A 22,786-nucleotide genomic window follows, 5' to 3' on the forward strand; every position below is an offset into this window, starting at 1 on the left:
GGGGACATTTAGTTCTGTAAACACTCAGGAAACAGCAGGGGCACCATTGCACCTCTGAGGAGTGGCCACCAGAGGGCAGCAGTGGCCAGGATCTGGGCTGCCCCCGGCTTCCAGGTCAAGGAGGGTGGGGTTGGGAGACTGGCCAGAGCCTCGCCCTGCGGGGCCTGGCGGAATTCAGAAGGCCTCCAATGGCCCTGACTGGTCCTTAGGCTGCCCCATCCAAGGAGTCTCCTCTGCTCTCCTGAGACCGAGGCTCTTTGCCTGGCTGGCTCCACTCCAACTCCTCCGATTCCTGAGGCAACTGGGGTACCCAGCTCTGCCCTCTCCTGCCCCTGATGCTGGTCTCGCCACGATGCCCAGGGTGCACCCCTCTGCCACGGCCGCACCTGCTCCTCCCTGCTTTTGATTAAGCAAAGAGGTGGGTGAGAGTGTGGGATGAGAAGAGGGGAAACAGGGTGGTAACCTGGAGTGGCCCCAGAGTGTGGATTAACTCTTGGTGTGGGGATTATCTGGGTTTTATTTGGGGGAGGCTCTTAATCTGCTGCGGTGATTTAGCTTCTCACATATGGGGGCTCACTGGCGTCCAACATGGCCTGCCTTTGCATCGTGGGGTTGTCTTATCTCCTCATTAATTCATTCAAAAATGAATATTGAGCCTCGAGCAGGTACCAGACATGTTGCCAGACACTGCAGGGATGCAGGGAGTAGTAACGGCTGGCGCCCAGAGCGTGGCTGCCCACGCAGACGCTGCTCTAAGCCCCTGGCATATATTAATTTAATTCTCATAACGATCTTGTGGGGGGCAGGTACATACTAGTCTTATAGTCTCCATTTTACAAACAGGAAAACAGGCACAGAGAGGGCAAGTGATTTGCCCAAGGTCACATAGCTAGTAGGTAGCAGAAGGGCTTGGAATCAGGCGGTCTGGCTCCAGAGTCTGTGCACTTAATCACTAAGCAGTACCAGAGTGAAGGAGATGATTCTTGCTTGGGAGGCAAGGACACAGAGACTAACACGTATGGAATATTTGCTGTGTGCCTGACCTTGTACTGGGCATTTTACAGAGATGATTTCCTTGAATCCTCCCAACAAGCCTACCAAGTAGGGACTATATCCATTTTTTAAAACAGATTCGCACTGAATCGCCCAGGCTAGAATACAGCAGAACGATCATAGTACACTGCAACCTTGAACTCCGGGACTCAAGGGATCCTCCCACCTCAGCCTCCTGAGTAGCTTGGACTACAGGCACTCTCCATCACACCTGGCTAATTACTATATTTTTTTTGGTAAAGACAGGGTCTCCCTATGTTGCCCAGGCTGTTCTTGAACTCTGGGGCTTGAGTGATCCACCTGCATTGAACTCTGAAACTGCTGGGATTACAGTCATGAGCCACCGCACCCACAGGGCTACACCCATTTTACAGATGAAAAACCGAGGCTTGGAGAGCCACAACAACTTGTGTACCATTGTGCTGCTTGTGAGCCGGGGGCCCTGACTCCTGATGCACCTCTGCCTGGGTGTTGCATTGATAGAGGCGGGCTGGCAGGATCCATGTACCCAAGTCGAGGGAACAAAACCAGAGGGGCTGGCTGGGCGCAGTGGCTCACACCTGTAATCCTAGCACTTTGGGAGGCGGAGGCGAGTGGATCACGAGGTCAGGAGATCGAGACCACGGTGAAACCCCGTCTCTACTAAAAATACAAAAAATTAGCCGGGCATGGTGGCAGGTGCCTGTAGCCCCAGCTACTCAGGAGGCTGAGGCAGGAGAATGGCGTGAACCCGGGAGGCAGAGCTTGCAGTGAGCCGAGATCGCGCCATTGCACTCCAGCCTGGGCAACAGAACAAGACTCCATCTCAAACAAAAACAAAAACAAAAACAAAAACAAAAAACAAACAAAGAAAAAACCAGAAGGGCGCCAAGCGCAGTGACTCACCCCTGTAATCCTAGCACTTTGGAAGGCTGAGGCGGACAGATCACCTGAGGTCAGGAGTTCGAGACCAGCTGGCCAACATGATAAAACCCCGTCTCTACTAAAAATACAAAAATTAGCCGGGCATGGTGGCACGTGCCTGTAATCCCAGTTACTCAGGAGGCTGAGGCACAGGAATTGCTTGAGCCGGGGAGGCAGAGGTTGCAGTGAGCCGAGATTGAGCCACTGCACTCCAGCCTGGGTGACACAGCAAGACTCCGTCTCCAAAAAAAAAAAAATAACAAACCCAGAAGGGCATGTGATGAATGGCAAAACAAAACAGAGTGAAAGAAAACAGAGTTGGGGAGAGGCCTGAAGTCGTGGGGTGGTGAGGGAGATTTCACTGGGGCGGGGGCTTCACTTGCCCTCCCTCCTAGGGTGGGTGCTTGGAGAGGGCCACAGGGCTACCAAGCCCCTTGGCGGAGCTTATGATCCCTTATACTCGCCATCTCATCAGACTGTCTGGTGGCTCCGTGTGGCCCTATGCATGCTGGCCTCTGACATGCTCTTCCTCCACCATCCAACTCTGTCCCATTTCTACTTGCCCTTTGAACCCCACTCAGACATCGCCTCCCCAGGAAGCCCTCTGCAAGCATTCCCTCACCTCAGAGTGGTTTGCTGTCTGGACCACACCACCTCTGTTCTTGCACAGACTTCTGTTTTTGCCTTGAGCACGTTGCCTTTTCTCCCCCACTGTGCTGTGACTTCATAAAGAACAGCCGTATTTTACACACTGTTGTAGCTCAGCCTGGAACAAATGGTCTAACCACAGAGAAATATTTGTGTAAGTTCGCGACTGGATGGTGAAGTCCTGCTCATTCTCTGACCTTCTCCATGAAGTTCCCCTGACTTCCCCAGGGCGGGACTAGAAGCATCTTGTAATCATTCATGAACAAGCCCAACACCCCCAGCGACCAGCACCGGGCCAGCACCTAAGAGGCCTGGAGGAGTTTTGCTGGTGAAAGAACAAACGCGCCAAGTGACCATAAGTTCTGGGTGGGGGAGGCCGGGGGTGGGGGTGGGGGTGGGATGGCCTCGTGATTTCTGCCTTTGTGCTCTGCGTCACCTGGGGCCTACCGCCAAGCCTTGAACATGCCAAGGCCCCTAGAACACGGGTTTGGTGAACGGCTGACTGCAGTTGTATGAAGTCCAACACATGCTGGGGACAGAGAGGAAGGAGCCAGAAGTCCAAGTTCTGGGGCATTTCTGGGTGAGCACACCTATGACCCGGAGGCTCAGGGCACTGGTTGCCAACTGGGCTTCCCTGAGAGTCAGCCCTGCCTCTCTGAGAACCCCTGATACCTCACCTTTGCCCAGCATGGTTGTACACTGGAGGAGATTACTGTCTCACCCTCCACCTCCTCTGGCCTGGCCTCTCTAGGAAGAGTAGGTTGCGTGCCAGCCAGCCTAAGCACCCCCAACCCTCTCCTCCCCACCAGACAGTGGACCACCAGCAGGATCAGGGCTGGTGGGGACATAAAGCTGCCACAGCCAGATCCCTTAGAGCTGCATACCTCCGCTGGGTCCTGGCCCCTGCCCCACTCGGTTCGTGCCCTGGTCTCACTCCTCCCCTCTCCTGCAGCTTGTCTGCTTTTGAGGGGCTCCTCCATATCCATCCTGGTTTCCGGGTGCAGATGGCCCTTTGTTCTTGCCCCTCTCTTCTCTCTCCTCTCCACCCACTGCCATCCCTTGGCCCTTCCAGGTGGCTCCGTTCCCTCTCTGCCTCTTCAGCCCCCATCACTATCCCTCTTGGCCTGGGGCCCTCCGTGTCCTGGTCCCCTTCCCCGTCTCCAGCCTCCATGTGTGCCGCATGCATTGGCTGTGTTTTTAGCCGCCACTGATTAGCCTCTAGTTCTGACACAGCCCTGGCCCAAGCTGGGTCGGGGCTGGTTGGCACTGCCCTCCACCTTGAGGGGGTTAAGGAGGTGTCACCCGGGCTCTGGCTCCGTCCTCTACCCAGCATCAGGGACCAGGGGTTTCAAGAGCTGGGTAGGGGGCAGATGCCTGGGCAGGAGGATTCTCTGCTGCTGGAGAAATCCTGGGGGCCACAGTTGGTGTTTCCAGGTAGGCACAAAGGTCCCGAGCCCAGGGCAGAGTGGAGCTGGCTTCCTCTTCCCGGGTGGGTAGCTTGTGGGGCTAACCTGGAGGGGAGGGGAGGTGGGGGGAGGAGGAAGCGCACTGGGAGGTGCAGACTGAGAAGAGGAATTAGGTCAGGGATGTAGGTGGGTGGGCGAGAGGGGAGGGTGGCATCTGCTTCGGAGCTTCCTCCGGGTTCCAAACGCATCTCCACACTTCCCTTCCCCTCCTCCCCACCCCCTGCCCCCACCCCCACGGGTCCCGGGAGAATTCGCCTGGTATTTCCCCTCCCCCATCCCCCCCAGGCATTGCCACAGGGTGGGGGTGGGGTGGGGGGAGGCCAGCCTCAGCTGTCTGAAGGATGGAGGGGCTGGGGAAGCAGGGCTAGGTGCCCAGACGGCCGCGTGTGTGGGAGGGGATGTCCTCAGATGCCCTCCACCCGGCAGTCCCCGCTCTGACGTGGGTGCCCCCCCTTTCCCCGCCCGGATTAGTGGCAGCTTGGCCTGACTCTCCGGGGCTCCTTCCCCCGCCCCCGCCTGCTGCCCTCCCCTGGGCCGGGGGCTGCTCTGCCCGGGGGGCACTGTGCTTGCCCAGGTAAGGGGCTCTGGGGATGGCATGAGGGCCGCCGGCTCGTGAGTGCTGCTGTGCCCGTCAGCACGAGCGTATGTCAGCGAGCGAGTGTGTGTCAGTGCGCCAGGGGTCGGTGAGGGGCTGGGGCTCGGTCCACGAACGGCTGGGGGTGCTGGTCAGCTTGCCTTTGTCCACGAGTCTGGCATTGTGTCCACGCGCCGTGTGGCTTTCTTTCTGTGTTTGTGTCTTTTGTGTGTCTCCTCAGCTCTGCTCCGTCTTCAGGCACAGAACAGCCGGCTACAAGGACTCTGTGGGCCTGTGGCATGGGCCCCAAAGCGGGATGGGGAGCTGGGTGAGGGTGGGGAAGAGGTCCTTCCTTCCACCCCGCAAGTCCCCACGAGCCCCTGGGCTTTTCAGCAGCCTGTCTCCAAGAGCCCTGCTGCTCTAGTCCAGGGACTGTGGCCTGACAAAGCAGACATGGCAAGTGGGGTAGGGGGGTATCTGCCCCACACCCCTGGGATAGTCCCCAACCCCTTTGGGGATGTCAGCCATAGGCTTTCAGGGTTCTGAACAGCGCAGGCTCCCATCTTGGCCTCTTCCAGGCCCCAAGCCGCAGGAATCTCCCCCTGGCGCTCCCACAAGCTTCGGCTGCTGAGGAGGGAGGCCAGAGGACACAGATGGGGGACCACAGTCACACCCCAGTCCCTCACCTTCACCCCTGGAGCCAGGCTGGAAGTGGGAGGCCGGGCCTCAGAGCCTGGGGCCTCCAGTCCATGTTAGACCCTCTACAAGCATCTCCCCTGGCACACTCAGGTCCCAGCCACCCTCAGGGGAGCTGGGGAGGAAGGGAGTGTTACTCAGTCATGTAAACAACCTCTACCAGCCTGCCTTGCCACAGAACTGGCCTCTGGGGGGAGGCCAGGGGCAGGGTGAATCGATGCCAACACAGCCCAAGTCCGGCCCAGTGCCCGCTCCTTTAGGACCCTGCTCCCCAGGACCCCCACTATTCTCAATTGGTAGAAGGCTCTAGGCCTTGCTCATCCCTTAGGAGGAAGGCTTCTGGCTCTTCAGGGCTTCCCTCTGCGGGGATGGTGGTGTGACTTGGGACCAAGCTAGAGGCATCCAGAACCCATGGCTTCCATGGGATGGGAAAGAGGGAGTGCAGCTTCTGTCCCAGGCAGGCTGAGGATGGCTTCCGAAGGGAGCCAGGGTAGCTGAGGGTGGGAGGTGGGTGCCTGAGGGGAAGGGAAGCGCCCGTTGGGCGTGTGGGTTTCTGTGTGAGTCTGAATCTGTCTGTGTGTGTTTGAATCTGTCTGTTTGTGTCTGCACTGGAACCACCCCCGCAGTGGAGCCGGGATGCTTCCTCGGGTGGAGGGTGCCCTGCTTTTCCATTTCCTCTCCTCCTCTCTGTGCTCTCCCGGGAGCCACTCCCATGGGCGCCTCTCCAGCCCCTGGCCTGGAAGCACCAGGAACCCTGGGGATGGGGCAAACACTCACAGCCCGGGGTCTGGAGCCGGTGTGGGAGCTCATCTGGGCCCATGACCTCTCCAGACATTTGGCGAAATCAAGGCCCTTAGACCAGGGACAGACCCGAGCCCAGGCCCTCCCAGAGGTCCTAGGCCGCAACCCTTTGTGCCCTTGGGCTCTGGAAGGGGTTTGGGAAGGGTTTGGGGTGGAAGATGGCAAAGAGCAGCTTGACCAGGTGAGGATGAGGCAGGGCAGACACAGGCCAGTGGGGCGTGCCATGTGCCAGAGCTGGAGATGACCAGGAGCCAGTGGCCCGGCAGGCACAGCCCAGCTGGCGTGGGCCAGAGCGCCCATCACTGACCCGTGAGAACTCGTCTGCCCCTGCCAGCTCTGGCACTGCCCCCTCCCAGCCACCCCGCCCTAGCACCCTGGGGGGCACCCCGCCCCACCGTGGCCTGGTCCGGCCCCTCCCGCCCTTTGCTCCAGTTCCCGGGCTTGGCACCTATAGTGGGGGTGCCGCCCGCCTGCCAGGCTCCGGGGCCGGGCCCACGGGAGGGTGGGGCGGCTGGGAAGCTGGCACGCTGCCCCGGGGGAGCCTCTCTCGGCAGGCGCCCGGGCGCGGCGGGGGGGAGGGGGAACAAAGGGCTCATTCTCCCCGTGCGCAGCCGGTGGCATCGCCGGGGCGTTGGCGGAAGCCCCCGGGGCCCGGGAGGGGGCAGGCCCAGGCGCGGCCGCCGAATCACGGGCTCCTGTTTCCCGCAGGGTGCTGGAGGAGGAAACCGGCGGAGCAGCTTCCCCACTCTCAGTTGCGCGTCTGGCGATGGCGATCAGAGGTCCTGCTGCGCTCTCCGCCGCGCTCTACCTCCATTAGCCGCGCTGCGCGGTACTGCGCCCTCGCCGGTGCCTCTCTCCTGGGTCCCAGGATCGGCACCCCCATCCAGGCACGACCCCCTCCCCCGGCCCCTCGGCCTTTCCCCCCACTCGGCCATCTCCGACCCGGGGCGCGTGTTCCCCCCGGCCCGGCGCCTTCTCTCCCTCCGGGGGCACCCGCTCCCTAGCCCCGGCCCGGCCCTCCCCGCGGCGCAGCACGGAGTCTCGGCGTCCCATGGCGCAACCCACGGCCTCGGCCCAGAAGCTGGTGCGGCCGATCCGCGCGGTGTGCCGCATCCTGCAGATCCCGGAGTCCGACCCCTCCAACCTGCGGCCCTAGAGCGCCCCCGCCGCCCCGGGGAAAGGAGAGCGCGAGCGCGCTGAGCAGAGCGGGAGAACGCATCCTCGCCCGCCGGCCGGGAGGCCCCGGAGCTGGCCCATGGGGAGCAGGCGCCCGGTGCCGGCCACGACGACCGCCACCGCCTGCGCCGCGACCGGCCGGTGAAGCCCAGGTAAGCACCAGGAGCGCGCCGCCTAGGGACACTCGTGGAGGGGGATTTCTGAGCCGAGCCTGCGGTGCCCGTACGGAGTGAGTTCCCCGTGCCCCTCTGGGCTGGGCCACCCATTCTGACACCTGAAAGTTAGGATGCCCGACGCGGCCAGACCACGGCAGAGCTGTGGCTCCAGAAAACCTGGGCGCCCTCTGCCACTGCGCCGTCACCTCCTGCCTGGGGCTTCGTCGCGCTGGCCGAGGGGACCGCGCCAAGAGAGCGCTGCCGCTCTAGTGCCACCTGTCATACTGGTCCCTTGTACGCACGTTCAATTTTCCCTCCCTTGCCTCTCTCTGGGGCCCAGCCCGCTTTCCCCGCCTCCTTCCCTCTCCCCTCCCCGCCAAGCTGAAGTTTCCAGCGGCGGTGGCGGCTGCCCTGGCACTGCTGGCAGGGCTAGGGCAACTTGACCCATCCAGCTGAGGCTTCTTAATCCCCCTCCCCTGTGCCGGCGCGTTCTTCCCGCTGGGGGCCAGGGCGGGGTTCCTAGCCCCCTGCAGTTATCCTGGGACTCTGCTTGAGAAGATGAGAAACTGCAGGGCTCTGGGAAGAGGCTGACTCAGGGCCGCCCAGGTGTAGAGAGAGACACAGCCAGCGGCCCTGGCTGGCAGCTTTCCCCAGTGACTCCAGCCTGCCAGGCCTGCACTTCCCATGGCTACAAACCTGGCTGGGGCTGTAGGCTAGGGTTGGGCTAGCAGCACCCCCAAAACCACTGATTGCAGGATGAGAAGAATCCTCTGAGACGACCCAACCCTCAAGGGCACACTGAGGCCCAGAGGAGTGACAAGACTTGCCCAGGGCCATGCAGCATAGGACAGAGTCAGGCTCAGGATCCAGCCTTTCTCCTCGTTCAGGGCCTTCCACTTTCTGTCCTGCCTCATGGGTTGTGAGCAGATTCCTAGCTCCGTGAGGCCAGGACATGCCCTACTAGCCATGGCAGCCTCCGCTGAGGGGCACTGGCCTAGGTGGAATTTGGGGAAGGGATGATATCCCCATACTGGAGGAACAAGATGCGTCCGGCTGCATGTGGAGAGGCAGCACGGTGCCCAGTTGTGGGCTGGCACTTGCCTTACTGGTTTGAGCTGCCTCGGTGCTGCCAGGGCAGTGCCCACTCTGTGCCAGGCAGTAAGGTGCTTGGGGAATGTGCCCCAGAAGCTCATGCTTTGATGGTTATGCTCCAGGGACCCCCCCTCTGGGAGAGCCCCATGAGGGCAGGAGAGTGATGGAGAGTTCGCCCAGCTTCCTGAAGGGCACCTGGGAGAAGACGGCCCCAGAGAACGGCATCGTCAGACAGGAGCCCGGCAGCCCGCCTCGAGATGGCCTGCACCGTGGGCCGCTGTGCCTGGGAGAGCCTGCTCCCTTTTGGGGGGGTATCCCAAGCACCCCAGACTCCTGGCTTCCCCCTGGCTTCCCCCAGGGCCCCAAGGACACGCTCCCACTTGTGGAGGGCGAGGGCCCCCAGAATGGGGAGAGGAAGGTCAACTGGCTGGGCAGCAAAGAGGGACTGCGCTGGAAGGAGGCCATGCTTACCCATCCGCTGGCATTCTGCGGGCCAGCGTGCCCACCTCGCTGTGGCCCCCTGATGCCTGAGCATAGTGGTGGCCATCTCAAGAGTGACCCTGTGGCCTTCCGGCCCTGGCACTGCCCTTTCCTTCTGGAGACCAAGATCCTGGAGCGAGCTCCCTTCTGGGTGCCCACCTGCTTGCCACCCTACCTAGTGTCTGGCCTGCCCCCAGAGCGTCCATGTGACTGGCCCCTTGCCCCACACCCCTGGGTACACTCCGGGGGCCAGCCCAAAGTGCCCTCTGCCTTCAGCTTAGGCAGCAAGGTGAGTGCAGGGGCAGAGAGGGTACCTGTGGCTCTGGCCTTGCAAAGTGGCTCGGTGGTCCCCAAGCTGCCCTTCCACTGTGATGAAAAGAGAAGGCAGCACCAAGGTAGAGGGGTCTATCAGCTTGGAGCTGTCCCAGGCCCCACAGTCAACCCCAAGCAAGCCCTTCCCTGAGCAGCTCCATCTCTCTAGGCCTCCCCTGCCCTCAGGTCATTGCAGCCACTGACTCATCCATTGTCTGCCTAGGATAAGGTCCTGGGAACTGTGGCCTTGGAATGTGTGGCTTGTCCTGGGAGGAGATGGGCGAGCAGACAAGGCCTCTCTATCTAAGAGTGGGATGTGCAGGGGACCCCATGGCCCATGTCTAGGGTACCTCCCCCATAGATGACTCCCACTCCCAGGGATGAGATTTTAGAACACTTAAAACTCAGTATGGCACAGGACACCAAACGGCCCAAACAGACCCTGGATGCCCTTTGGCTGTGCCAGGCATTCACCCTTTAGTTCTTAGACTTCCTTGTGAGGAAGTCTGAGAAATCCTGGGGGAGGAGGTGGGGGTTGCCAGGACAGTGTCGGAGGCACTCCAGAGACCTAGGGCAGTGCCATTGATTAATCAGAGTGTGAGGGCTTCAGTATTCTCCCTTCCTTCTTGCTTGTCAGTTCTGCCCATACATTTAGGCACGGGGAGCCCAAGTCAGCCCAGGCGTAACACTTTCTCCCCTCTGTAGGGCTTTTACCACAAGGATCCGGGCATTCTCAGGTTGGCAAAAGAGCCCTCGGCAGCTGTGGAACCTGGGTTGTTGGGTTTAAACCCTGGTGGGCACCTGCAGAGAGCCGGTGAGACCGAACGTCCTTCACTGCACCAGAGGGATGGAGAGATGGGAGCTGGCCATCAGCAGAATCCTTGCCCACTCTTCCTGGGGCAGCCAGACACTGTGCCCCGGACCCCCTGGCCCGCTTATCCCCCAGGCCTCGTTCATACTCTTGGCAACGTCTGGGCTGGACCAAGCGGTGGGAGCCTTGGGTACCAGCTGGGGCCACCAACCACACCAAGGTGCCCCTCTCCCGAGCCGCCTATCACCCAGCGGGGCTGCTGCTCATCCTATCCACCCATTAAAGATGGGGGTCTTGGCCCTTGTGGGAAGTGCCAGGAGGGCCTGGACGGGGTTGCCAGTGGAGCCAGCGAACCCAGCGAGGAAGTGAACAAGGCCTCTGGCCCCAGGGCCTGCCCCCCCGGCCACCACACCAAACTGAAGAAGACATGGCTCACACGGCACTCGGAGCAGTTTGAATGTCCACGCGGCTGCCCTGAGGCCGAGGAGAGGCCGGTTGCTCAGCTCCGGGCCCTCAAAAGGGCAGGCAGCCCGGAGATCCAAGGAGCAGTGGGCGGCCCAGCCCCCAAGCGGCCACCGGACCCTTTTCCAGGCACTGCAGAACAGGGGGCTGGGGGTTGGCAGGAGGTACGGGACACATCGATAGGGAACAAGGAGGCGGACTCGGGACAGCATGATGACCAGAGAGGTAAGGGGGCCGGGAGGGGCTGCAGGCCCTGCGTGGGAGGGGGCAGCCGGGGCTGGGGCTTCGCATGGGGCGGGGTCCGTAGGCTTTATGAATGGACCACAGCCAGTGGTTAGCCTCCCACCTGGATCGCAATGGCTCTCTGGGAGTTCCTCAGCATCTCCAGGCCAGAGCCTTCCAGCAAGTAGCTTCTATCTCTGTCTCCTCCCAAGCCCTGGTGTGCTGGTAGCAGTATAATGACATGGTTCAGAGCACGGCTCTGGAGCCAGAGCACCTCATCCCTGACTTTGCTGATTGGTAGCTGTGTGGCCTAGGATGAGCAACTTCACCTCTCTGGGCCTCAGTTACTTCATCTATAAAATAGGGATGAAGATGGCACCTACCTCAGGAAGACTACTGCAAAAGTTAAATGCTAGAATAATTCATAGCAAGGGTTTGGAAGAATTCCTGGCACCCAGTGAACACTCAGTAAATGTTCACTGCGATGACTGCTTGTGCCACAAATCCCTGTTTGGGGATTGCTTCTCCTGAAGGATCCCTTGTCCTGCCCCAGGAACGGCTGCTCTCTTGGCCAGAGGGAACTGGATACTCAGTTTGGACTCTGCCAGTGTTAGGGCTCTGGGCGCACCCTGGAGTCCTCTGCTACACTGTGCCCTCCACGGAGGGCCCTGGCACTGCCGGCCTCAGCCTCAGTTCTTCGGGATCACTTCAGTTTTTCAGCTTCCTGGACGGCTGGGTGTGGATCAGGACTCTCCACGGCCTTGCTCAAATGCCCCTGCACCTGGCATGGGCCTGTGTGTGCCCTCCCAGGCCTCTGCCCTGGCTGGGAAGTTGGCCCCTTCGCCTTCTTGGGTTACTGCACCTGTGGCCTGTGTCGAAACTCTCCGGCCTTCTCACCTTCCAGCGCCCTCCGTCCACTTTGGGATTGTCTCCTCATGTCACACAGCCAGCCGTATCACTAAGCCTTCAGTGGAGCTATCCAAAGTCTACACTGACTGGATCCTGCACATGTGTCAGGACGATCGCCCCAGCTGCCCAAAGCCTTGGGCTCAACACACAGACAACCTCTTCCCTCGCCTGCTGGTCCATGTCAGGGCATCCTCAGACTCCCTGCTCAGCCTGGTGTGCGAGCCTTCCAGCTGCCTGGTCCACTCTTGCTGGTTCTGAATTAAGCTTCAGAGGCCTGGGGCGAGGAACTGGGCTGGCTCTGAGTGTGGACGGGGTGGGCGCTAAGGCTGGGATGGGGTTCTCAGCAGCCCAGGAAGCCCAGACTCCTGACCTCCGCATTGTCCCCTCAGGACCCCGAGACGGCCAGGCCAGTCTCCAGGACCCAGGACTTCAGGACATACCATGCCTGGCTCTCCCTGCAAAACTGGCTCAATGCCAAAGTTGTGCCCAGGCAGCTGGAGAGGGAGGAGGGCCCGCCGGCCACTTTCAGCAAGTGCGGAGGTGAGCCGTTGCCCCTGGATGCCTCCAGTGCCCTCCCACCAGGGCTCCCTCCTCATCTCCCCCTGCCCTCTCTCCAGATCACCTCTGGGAGGGGAACTGCAGCAGGAGGAAGACACAGCCGCCAACTCCAGCTCTGAGGAAGGCCCAGGGTCCGGCCCTGATGGCAGGCTCAGCACAGGCCTCTCCAAGCACCTGCTCAGTAGTCTAGGGGACCGACTGTGCCGTCTGCTGCGGAGAGAGCGGGAAGCCCTGGCCTGGGCCCAGCGGGAAGGTGAACAGGACCTCCTGGGTCTGCATGGGGTCTCTGTAGGGGGAGCCCCAGGTGTCCCTCCTCTGACCCCACCCACACTGCCGGCTCCTAGACTTAAGGCAACCTCGGAAGAGCTCCTGGCCTGGGTGGGGACATCAGGAAGGTGTCAAACTGGGTACAGCCCAGTTCTCTGGGAGTTTTTGGGCTTGCTGGGAAAACAAGAATGAGTGCCAAGTATCTGCAAGGCACTGGGAGGTGGGGGAGCTCCTGAGGGGTTGGGGGTCAGGCGAAGCTCCTGGGCCTGGAGGGCTGGCAGGACCTGGGCTAAGGTCCCTCTGGCTGCAGGCGCTCCCTCTGGTCGCCTTTTCGCAGCAGAGGGAGTTCCTCGTAAGCATACAGCCCTGGGCTGCCGGTCAGTTTTTGGGTGGAGACCCCTGGGGCTCCCTCTTGCCTCAAACAGGCCAGGCCCCTTGGTGCATCTTCAGCCAGCTCCCTGCTCCCTGTCGGCTCCTGCCACTCCCAGCCTGGGTTCCCAGCACACACGCCACCCATCCTTCCTTTCCCGGCTCCCTGGAGCTTGTCATCCCCTCAGGCTTTGGCACTGGCTGTCCCAGTGTCTGGAATGCCCTGCTCCTCCCTTTCTACCTGGTGAATGAAAACTTACTCATCCTCTGGGGCCCTCTTGGGAAGCTCCCCCGCATTCCCATCCTCACCCTTCCCTGGCATTTTCCTCCAGCACCCGCCTCATGGTGCCACAGTCATTGCCATATTTATGGGTACATCTCCCTATCCAGAATGTGTGCACCGTGAGGCAGGGCCAAGTCCTGACCACCTCTGAGTCCCCTGCATCCAAAGGCAAGGCGTTCATTGAACTGTACTCAGTGGCACCTTTTCCACCTACCAACAATGGCTTAGTCTGATACTTGGCTCTTAGAAAACCCCACTCCTGGCTGGGTGCAGTGGCTCACGCCTGTAATCCCAGCACTTTGGGAGGCCAAGGTGGGAGGATCACTTGAGCCCAGGAGATGGAGACTGCCGTGAGCTGTAATCACACCACTGCATTCCAGCCTAGGTGACAGAGTGAGACCCTATCTCAAAACAACGACAACAAAGTCTCCTGGAGGAAATGACACCTGGGCATGGTTACCATTTCTGGTAGCACATACGGCTTGGAGGGAAGGAGGTGGAGGAAAGAATGTGCTAGAAGTGGTGTGGATTAGTAATTCAGGGCCAGTGGGGAAGTCCCTGGGGCAGGGCTGGGTGTGGGGCAGGAATGGTGGAGCTGAGGTCTCCACTATCCCTGGAAAGCTTTGCTGGACAGGATGGTTTCTGCAGGGAGGCTCTTGACAGGGCTGAGGAGTAAGCAGTGGGTAGCTGTCGAGGGGCTTGTCTCCCTTCCCGGGGGGGCCCCTCCATGGAAGCTGCTCCCTGCTTCTCCTGCCCCTGCCTGGATCCTTGCCACATGAAGCCTTCCATTGGGGCCTGTTGCCTTCACCCTCTGACCCTGTTCTCTCCGTGGTCAGCAGGCCAAGGGCCAGCCGTGACAGAGGACAACCCAGGCATTCCACGCTGCTGCAGCCGTTGCCACCACGGACTCTTCAACACCCACTGGCGATGTCCCCGTTGCAGCCACCGGCTGTGTGTGGCCTGCGGTCGTGTGGCAGGCGCTGGGCGGGCCAGGGAGAAAGCAGGTAGGGAGAGGAGCTGGGGGTGGGAGGGCGGGATGGAGCCCTCAGGGGGACGGCTGCAAGCCTGTGGTCATTCGTTGACTGCCTCTCCCCAAAAAGCCCCCTACTCCCTGCGCAGCCCCAGCCTCAGCCACCGTGGCTCAATGCCCTTAGAGCAGACTTCCCCTCTCTGCAGATCAGAGGACCATGCCTGCGCCCTTGACCACCCTTAAACAAAGACGAATGTGCCCACTCGGTGTCTCCCACTCTGTTCAGCCGGCACCTTTTAAAACCTGCTGTAACACTGTGAAGTGGGTATTATTGCTTTTGTTTTCCAGATAAGAAAAACTCAGAGGATAAGTGACTTGTCCGAAGTCACAGTTAGTAAAGTGTTGCAGCCAGGACTTAGACTCAGGTCTTCTGATTTCGTCCTGTTCTTTTCATGGTTCTCAGCTTTCTCCCCCTTGGCTCAAGTTGGCCATGGGAGAGCTTGAAATTTCCCTGTGTGTAGGAATGACCAAAAAGAGCTCCAGGGTCAGATACGTTTTAGAACATTGTCTTCCACATGGTTAGCCTCAGGGCTTGCAAAGCATCTCAGCACGTTAAAGGCTGTGCATTCTGCAAGCAAAGAGTGCTGCGTCTCTATGTGACCCAGGTTTCCCAGAAAGCACGAGTTTTATGGACTATTGAGTCCCCTGATTTAGATATCATGTCCTGACCTTCTCTGACCTTAACCTGTGATTACCTTGATTTCTGGACCTGCAGCTTTTCCCTTCCTGCCCCACAGGCTCTCGGGAGCAGTCCACGGAGGAGTGCACGCAGGAGGCTGGGCACGCTGCCTGTTCCCTGACGCTGACCCAGTTTGTCTCCAGCCAGGGTGAGCCATCTTGGAGGGGTGGGGCGTGCAGAGGTTGGGTCCTGAGAGAGACCAGCTTCCTGTCTGATTATCCCTCCCCCCAGTGCCATGCCCTTCTGCTTGGCAAGGCCAAGCTGCCTGTTGGTCTACACTCACCACCAACCTCCCTCTCCTGCCCACCCCCACCCCCAGCTTTGGCAGAGCTGAGCACTGCAATGCACCAGGTCTGGGTCAAGTTTGATATCCGGGGGCACTGCCCCTGCCAAGCTGATGCCCGGGTGTGGGCCCCCAGGGATGCAGGCCAGCAGGTAAGACCCAGGGCATGCCACCGGTTGGGTATCATGCCTGCAAATGACTGAGCTTTGCAGGGGTTTGGCCCCCTTTGTTTTTTTGGTGGGGATGAAGAGCAAGAGAGAAGCCTGTGGAAACAGGCTAATTCCCACCTTGGGGATCAGGAGCCATGCACGATCTTGAGCGCTGGCCCCTCCCACCCCCACACCCTGGAGGTCCTCACCCCCTGCCTTCCTGGAGCATATCTGCCCTACTCTGTGCATATTCTAGTTCAGCGCTTGCCACATCATGCTAGAGGTGCTTGTTGGTATCGCCCGGTCCCCAGGCCATGGGTTCCTTTGGGTGGAGTGTTGGCCCGCCTTCTCAGTATCCCCAGCACCTAACACCTAGCAGGCACTCAATGTGCATTTTGGAAAGTTTTTATGAAGTTCATGTTCTTATTATAAAAGTCATCCATTCAAAATAAATCGTTCATTGAATGCATTTTGGGTGCCAGACACTGTGTTATATACCCATTGTGGAAAATTTGGAAAATACAGACAAGTATAAGGAAGAAAATGATGATGACCTTAATGCCACCATTAGTTTTGACATATTTCTTTCCAGCCATTTGTCTATTTTAGTAGACTATAGACCCTACCATAGGTAGAAGTCTATGAGCAACTTTTTTCCACCTAATGTTATATCTTATAGCATTTTGCTCCTATAAACACGATTTTAGGACTGGCAAGAGTCCATTGTTCATTCTTGTGGGTTGTGTTGAACTGTGTCTGCCATTTTAAAATCTCTGGTTGGATTGGGGGGTGGTGGATGGGTTTAACAGAAGGAATTGACACAGAAAATGCCCCCAACTCCACAACCTTCGTGCAATGGCGACACCCACAGGACCAAGAGCATCAAAGAGGGTGAGCGGCTCCTCTTGCCCCTCGGCCTGTGCAGGAGGGAGGCTGGGCCAGAGTTTGAGGCAGGAGGGGACAGCCAGCAGAAGTCTCCAGGGATTTATCAACCCTCTCACCCCCAATAATCTCCACCACTCTCCTCAGGACACGCCTCCAAACACCTTCTTTGGCCAGACCCCCCCGAACCCCTCTTTTTAGAGGCTCTGGAGCTGCCAGCAGGAAAGGCAGTAGCGTGGGGAGACCTAGTGCAGGGCTGCAGTGGGGGATGCTGGCTGGGGAGAGAGTGGGCTCAGCCAGGAAGAGAGGGACGAGCAGCATGGGCAAGAGGGCCTCAAGGGGAAGGGGAAGGACCAAACGCGAAGCCCCCCACCATCTTCCCCCCTAACAGAGACCCCCGATTCCACTGAGACCCCAGCAGAGGACCGTGCTGGCCAAGCGCCCCTGCCTTGTCCTTCTCTCTGCGAACTGCTGGCTTCCACCGCGGTCAAACTCTGCTTGGGTCATGAGCGAATACACATGGCCTTCGCCCCCGTCACTCCGGCCCTGCCCAGTGTGAGTGAGGGCATGGAGGGAGGGCTAGGAGCCAGGGGACCAGAGGCTGGGCCTGCCCTCCCTGCGGGGCCCAGCAGGTCCTGAGCCACTGTGCCCCTTCCTGCAGGATGACCGCATCACCAACATCCTGGACAGCATTATCGCACAGGTGGTGGAACGGAAGATCCAGGAGAAAGCCCTGGGGCCGGGGCTTCGAGCTGGCCCGGGCTTGCGCAAGGGCCTGGGCCTGCCTCTCTCTCCAGTGCGGCCCCGACTGCCTCCCCCGGGGGCTTTGCTGTGGCTGCAGGAGCCCCGGCCTCGGCCTCGGCGTGGCTTCCACCTCTTCCAGGAGCACTGGAGGCAGGGCCAGGTGAGGTGCTCTGCCCCTCCCCTCCCAGCCCTGGCCACCCCACCTGCCCCTTGGGGCCTTGTTCCCTAGGCCCAGACAGACCTAATGGCTCAGAGGGAGCAAGAGGGCTGTCTCTGAGCTGTTCACTGCCCTTACAACACACTCTTGCCTGGCCACGGCGGGCACCCTGGCCATTCTCCTCATGGCCTCCTTCCTTTCCCACCACAGCCTGTGTTGGTGTCAGGGATCCAAAGGACATTGCAGGGCAACCTGTGGGGGACAGAAGCTCTTGGGGCACTTGGAGGCCAGGTGCAGGCGCTGAGTCCCCTTGGGCCTCCCCAGCCCACCAGCCTGGGCAGCACAGCATTCTGGGAGGGCTTCTCCTGGCCTGAGCGTAAGTGTCCCCGACACAGGGGAGAGGCAGCTGGGAGCCCAAGCCCTAGGGACTGGGTGGCAGAGGAGTCCCAGAGTAACCCTGAGGGGCTGGAAGCAGGGGTTGCTGCTGCTGGGGCAGGGGCTTTGGAGCCGAGGCCAATGGCCGTTCTATCTCCTCCTGTAGTTCGCCCAAAGTCAGATGAGGGCTCTGTCCTCCTGCTGCATCGAGCTCTGGGGGATGAGGATACCAGCAGGTGTGTATGTCACCAAGGGCCAGCCCTACCTCCCCAGCCACTGCAGGCCCCGCCTGGTTCAGCCCTCCCCTCCTCCTCTGCCCCCCACCCCCACCCTGTGGCCCCCGGTACTCTCATGTTTGCCCTCTGGGAGTTACCCTGGCAGTGGGAGGGCCTTGATGGGGTCTCTGGTGCGCGGGTTGGGCCTGCTGGGCATGACCCCCTCGCCCCATAGGGTGGAGAACCTAGCTGCCAGCCTGCCACTCCCGGAGTACTGCGCCCACCGTGGAAAACTCAACCTGGCTTCCTACCTCCCACCTGGCCTTGCCCTGCGTCCACTGGAGCCCCAACTCTGGGCAGCCTATGGTGAGTGTCCCTCCACTCCTGCTCAGTCTCTACTCCCGTGCCTGTCATCTCAGGGCACACGAGCATCTGTGCCAAGGCCCTGGGGCTTGAAGTGCTTCTCTGATTCCATTTCTAACTGTTCTTTCTCTATTGCCATGCAGGTGTGAGCCCGCACCGGGGACACCTGGGGACCAAGAACCTCTGTGTGGAGGTGGCTGACCTGGTCAGCATCCTGGTGCACGCCGAGGCACCACTGCCTGCCTGGCACCGGGTACAGAAAGGTAGGTCCTCGGCCAGAGGCAGGAGGAGCAGGGACAAGATACAGAGGCGAGTGTCTGTTGCCACCAGCCCAGGGCCTGCCTGAGTTCTCTTTCCTCCTCAGACTTCCTTTCAGGCCTGGACGGGGAGGGGCTCTGGTCTCCGGGCAGCCAGGTCAGCACTGTGTGGCACGTGTTCCGGGCACAGGACGCCCAGCGCATCCGCCGCTTTCTCCAGATGGTGAGGAGGCAGCCGGGAGCCCTACCCTTCCCCCTGCTCAGCCCTAGAAGCTCGTCCAGTCCCACCCTAGTGTGCTCGCTCCCCGCCCCGCGCCCTCAGGTGAGCTGCACAGACCAACTCGCACAGACAGGTGCAGAGAAGGCAGAGGGGACCCGGAGTTCTGCCATGGGGCTCAGAGAAGCGGCAGGGGGTTGCGGCAGGACAGCCTGGACCTGATGATGAAATGACAGCACCAGCTGCCTGAGGCTGGACGTGGTACCAGGGCCTTAGGTGTAATATCTGTTACCTGTCTCAGTCCCCTGCCCCATGAGGCAGGTACTGCTCCTTTCCCATTGGCAAATGAGAACACCGAGGCTTAGTGGCAGGGCTGGGATCTGAGCTTCTGTCTGTCACGGCCCCAGGTCACTACTCTGTGCTACTCCTGGAGGCAGGCAGCCTTCCCTCCCTTCTGAGACTCCGTCCTGCTGCCCCTCTTTTGGTATTTGCATCTTGTTAGGGGAGACTGCCTGGAGGAGATGCTCCTGGAGGGGCTAGCAAGGAAGGGGGCTGAGGGAAGTAGAAAGAGAGATGGGTCAGGTAAGGAACCAGGGAAGGGGAAAGTGATGGGGTGGGCTGGAAGCAAGAAGCTTGAGGTGCAGGGGAGGAGAGTCCAGGGGTAAGGCGAGGGCAGCCACGTGGTTCCCAAGTCCAGCTGGGCCCTCATTATCCTGGGGAAAAGACTTCCACCTAGTGTCACCCCTCGCCAAAGCACACACATGGAGACTTGCAGAGGCCAGCATGGTGTGCACCCCTCCAGCCCACAGGCATACACACGTGTAGATGCACACACAGATGCTGGGACATGCAGAGGGGAGCACACCTCCACACACAGATGGCCTCTTCTGGGCTGGGTGTGGCTGGCCGTGGGCAGTCCCCACGGCCCAACCCAGTGACTCACGGGGCAGGGCTGAGGGGCACAGTCTCCCTGGGTGGCCTGGGAAACACTGCTTAGCTCCAGGATGGACCTGAATCTCCAAGGGCAAAGGAATCTTGGCACCCAACCGGGACTCCTCTAGGGTCCCATCGGCTTCACTAGCCTTCCCTTCCCTGATGGCCCCATCTTGCAGCCCTAAGCCCAGGGGCAATGGCTGAGGTCCTTGCCGAAGGGGGTGGATTGGGCTGGTGGCGGGTTGGAGCATGATGCCGGCGTCCCCTTTGCACATGTTCCCTGGGCACCTCTGGCCTCCGCGAGTCCCTGCCTGCCCAGAGAGCTCCCTGCTCTGGTTGGGCTTGTGAGGTCCCCGTAGCTGTGGCTGCTGCAGAGACCTGGGCCTGGCCCGAAAGCCTGTTCACCCGCAGGCACTCACAGCCTCGCAGTGGTCCTTCCCTTTTCCGCGTCCAGAATCTTAGGGAGACCCTGATGAACGCTTTGAGTTGTCTCCCCAGGGACATACAGCTCCCTGCTCACCCACCACTTAGCACACAATTCTGGCCATTCCAGACTAAGAAGTCCTGGAAGACAGTTTATGAACTGGGATTATGCAGGACGTCTCCCTTGGCTTTGCAGAAAGGGGCACCATTGAGAGAGGGAGCAGAGGGGCTGAGGTCACAGAGGCTGTTAAAGGCCTCCAGCCCCAGAAAAGCAGGGATTCAGTCTGCCCCCCTGTAGGGCCTTGAACCCCTTCCTTCTAAGCTCCTTCCAGCCAAATGTGTGTTCTGCCAACCTGAGCTGCCCCAGCCCCAAACAAACCCAACCCTACCCTCCCTGCCGGCCCTTCAAGACTTGACCCTTCAGCTCTTTTCTCCACCTCTGGCCTCTGGAAAGTCCATGTCCCATCCTCCTGCAGCCCTGCCCTTCCCTCCCCATCTTGCTCATTCCCCCTTCTCTTCTTTGAGGTGTGCCCGGCCGGGGCAGGCGCCCTGGAGCCTGGCGCCCCAGGCAGCTGTTACCTGGACGCAGGGCTGCGGCGGCGCCTGCGGGAGGAGTGGGGCGTGAGCTGCTGGACCCTGCTCCAGGCCCCCGGAGAGGCCGTGCTGGTGCCTGCAGGGGCTCCCCACCAGGTGCTTCCCGGCGGGCAGGGGCTCTGCGGGGAGATCAGGCTGGCAGGAGCAACCCGATCAAGGCTGCAGGCATCCAACATCACCTCAATACCCAAGAGCCGGGCAGGGCAGGGAGCCGCACACTGCTGTGGGGAACAGGAAACAGGGGAGCCAAGAGGCCTTGAAGACACTGAGCCCAACTGGGACTGGCGCCAGAGTCCACTACTGTTTTCCTGGGCATGCTGATGTCAGGGGGCTCGCGGGGAGACTTCGGGGTCTCTCTGGCAGTCCTGACACCCGGTTTTGGCCCAGCCTTTGAAGTGTCCAGTGGTGCATCCAGGAATCTGCTCTCTGAGAGCTAGGGGTGGGGAGTGGGTGTCATTAGAGGAAGCGAACCTCAGGGACCAGGGGGACAGGGAGAGGATGTGTGATCTTGAGCCTCACTGTCCATGTTCCCCTGACACAGGTGCAGGGCCTGGTGAGCACAGTCAGCGTCACTCAGCACTTCCTCTCCCCTGAGACCTCTGCCCTCTCTGCTCAGCTCTGCCACCAGGGATCCAGCCTTCACCCTGACTGCCGCCTGCTTTGTGCCCAGGTGAGTGGGATGTGGGCCAGCAGGCTGGGTGTGCTGCCCAAGCCTCCCACCTCCCTGTGCCACAGCTTCGGTGGACATAGCAGATACCACCCTGTGCCAAGCATGCAGTTACCCTGTGCAGGGGCAGGGTATTCTTTTTATTTTGTTTCGTTTTGTTTTTTGAGATGGAGTCTTGCTCTGTCGCCCAGGCTGGAGTGGAGCTCCCTGCAACCTCCGCCTCCTGGGTTCAAGCGATTCTCTGGCCTCAGTATCCTAGGTAGCTGGGATTACAGGCGCCCACCACCACATCTGGCTAATTTTTTTTTTTTTTTTTTTTGATTTTCACCATGTTGGCCAGACTGGTCTCGAACTCCTGACCTCGAATGATCTACCCACTTCCGCCTCCCAAAGTGCTGGGATTACAGGTGTGAGCCACTGCACCTGGCCAGAGTATTCCTTTTAAGCAGAGTGGGGGACAGTGGGGGGTCCAGGAATGTGGCTGAAAATGCTTTGTCCTCTCTCTTTTTCCTAGATGGACTGGGCTGTGTTCCAAGCAGTGAAGGTGGCCGTGGGGACATTGCAGGAGGCCAAATAGAGGGATGCTGGGTGTTTGGGGTCGGGGTGGGGACAGGTAGACCAGGTGCTCAGCCCAGGTACAACTTTAGCAGGGAATGACGCTAGGGGACTTGAGGATTTCTGGTCAGCCCCACAAGCACCACTCCGGGCACAAGCAGAGCACCCTGTTCCCCTCCCCCTTAAGCCAACAACCACAGTGCCACCTAGCTCACACCTGTCCTTCTCAGGCTGGCACCTCCCCCACCCTGTGCCGCTCTCCATGGTACCAGGCCTGCATTGGGGTCGATTGACTTCCTCCAACCCCCATTCCTCCCCGACCCAGGAGACAAACAGCCCTTCCTTGGGGGACCTCGGGAATCATTCTGGCTTAAGCAACACCTGCTGCTGCTCACTCTTGCTGAGCCTGCTCTACAGCCCCAGCTCCGCTTCTACCACCGCATCCCCACTGGGCTCACTGCAGGCATGCTGAACAAGGGGTCCCTGACCTTCCGCCCTCCTGCCAAAAGATCTGGGGAGTGTGAGGAGAGGGTGGCATCAGGAGCTGCTCAGGCTTGGCTGAGGGAGCGGCATGGGCGATGTCACTCAGCCCCTTCCAGGTCCGCCCGCTTCCCTCCTTCATGATTTCCATTAAAGTCTGTTGTTTTGTGACTGCTGCCAGTGTGGTTGGCCCTGCCCCTGCAGGCCACATGGTCCGGGGAGGGAGGGGGACATGGAAATCTGCCCTAGAGTAGAGGCAAATGGAGTAGGGCAGCCTGGAGCTGGGGCCTGAGGGACAGGACACCACTGCCTGCTCTTCCTCCTTCCTCCAGGGCCTGGGTCCTTGCCTCCCACTGAGGAACCTTTGGGTGGGGTGGAGGGCTATTCCCCAGAGATGCTCCTGAGTGTAACAGGAGGCAAGGCAGAGTCCTGGGGCACAGCCACGAGGTGACCTCCCTGTGCAGAGACTCCGGAGCCCTACTCCACCCAGCAAGCTCCAGGCTGCCCCATCTCTCCCGTCTACCTTGACCTGGAGATCCAGAGGTG

General features: G+C 60.3%; 2 protein-coding genes across 6 annotated transcripts; both read left to right on the top strand.

The window, feature by feature from the left end:
* The first annotated feature begins 7,192 nt into the window (after positions 1-7,192).
* On the top strand, positions 7,193-7,297 carry LOC139355899 (HR upstream open reading frame). Its single transcript, XM_071068525.1, has one exon. The coding sequence runs from the start codon at positions 7,193-7,195 to the stop codon at positions 7,295-7,297; it is 105 nt and encodes a 34-aa protein (XP_070924626.1).
* Positions 7,298-7,330: 33 nt separating this feature from the next.
* Positions 7,331-22,411, top strand: LOC105482089 (HR lysine demethylase and nuclear receptor corepressor). Of its 5 annotated transcripts, none has more exons than XM_011741995.3 (19): positions 7,331-7,469; positions 8,687-9,333; positions 10,062-10,854; positions 12,150-12,300; positions 12,378-12,571; positions 14,074-14,241; positions 15,005-15,094; positions 15,266-15,381; positions 16,188-16,269; positions 16,652-16,815; positions 16,922-17,164; positions 17,372-17,537; positions 17,703-17,772; positions 17,987-18,117; positions 18,258-18,377; positions 18,479-18,594; positions 20,470-20,634; positions 21,080-21,208; positions 21,720-22,411. In XM_011741995.3, exons 2-19 carry the CDS (start codon positions 8,728-8,730, stop codon positions 21,780-21,782), a joined length of 3,567 nt encoding a protein of 1,188 aa, XP_011740297.2. In that variant the 5' UTR covers positions 7,331-7,469; positions 8,687-8,727; the 3' UTR covers positions 21,783-22,411. The 5 variants fall into 5 exon arrangements, with proteins under 5 accessions (XP_011740297.2, XP_011740300.2, XP_011740301.2 ...); XM_011741998.2 differs by having other exon boundaries at positions 14,077-14,241; XM_011741999.3 differs by lacking the exon at positions 20,470-20,634.
* The last annotated feature ends 375 nt before the right edge of the window (positions 22,412-22,786 follow it).

The sequence above is a fragment of the Macaca nemestrina genome, chromosome 8 (assembly GCF_043159975.1).
Source record: "Macaca nemestrina isolate mMacNem1 chromosome 8, mMacNem.hap1, whole genome shotgun sequence".
NCBI lineage: Eukaryota > Metazoa > Chordata > Mammalia > Primates > Cercopithecidae > Macaca > Macaca nemestrina.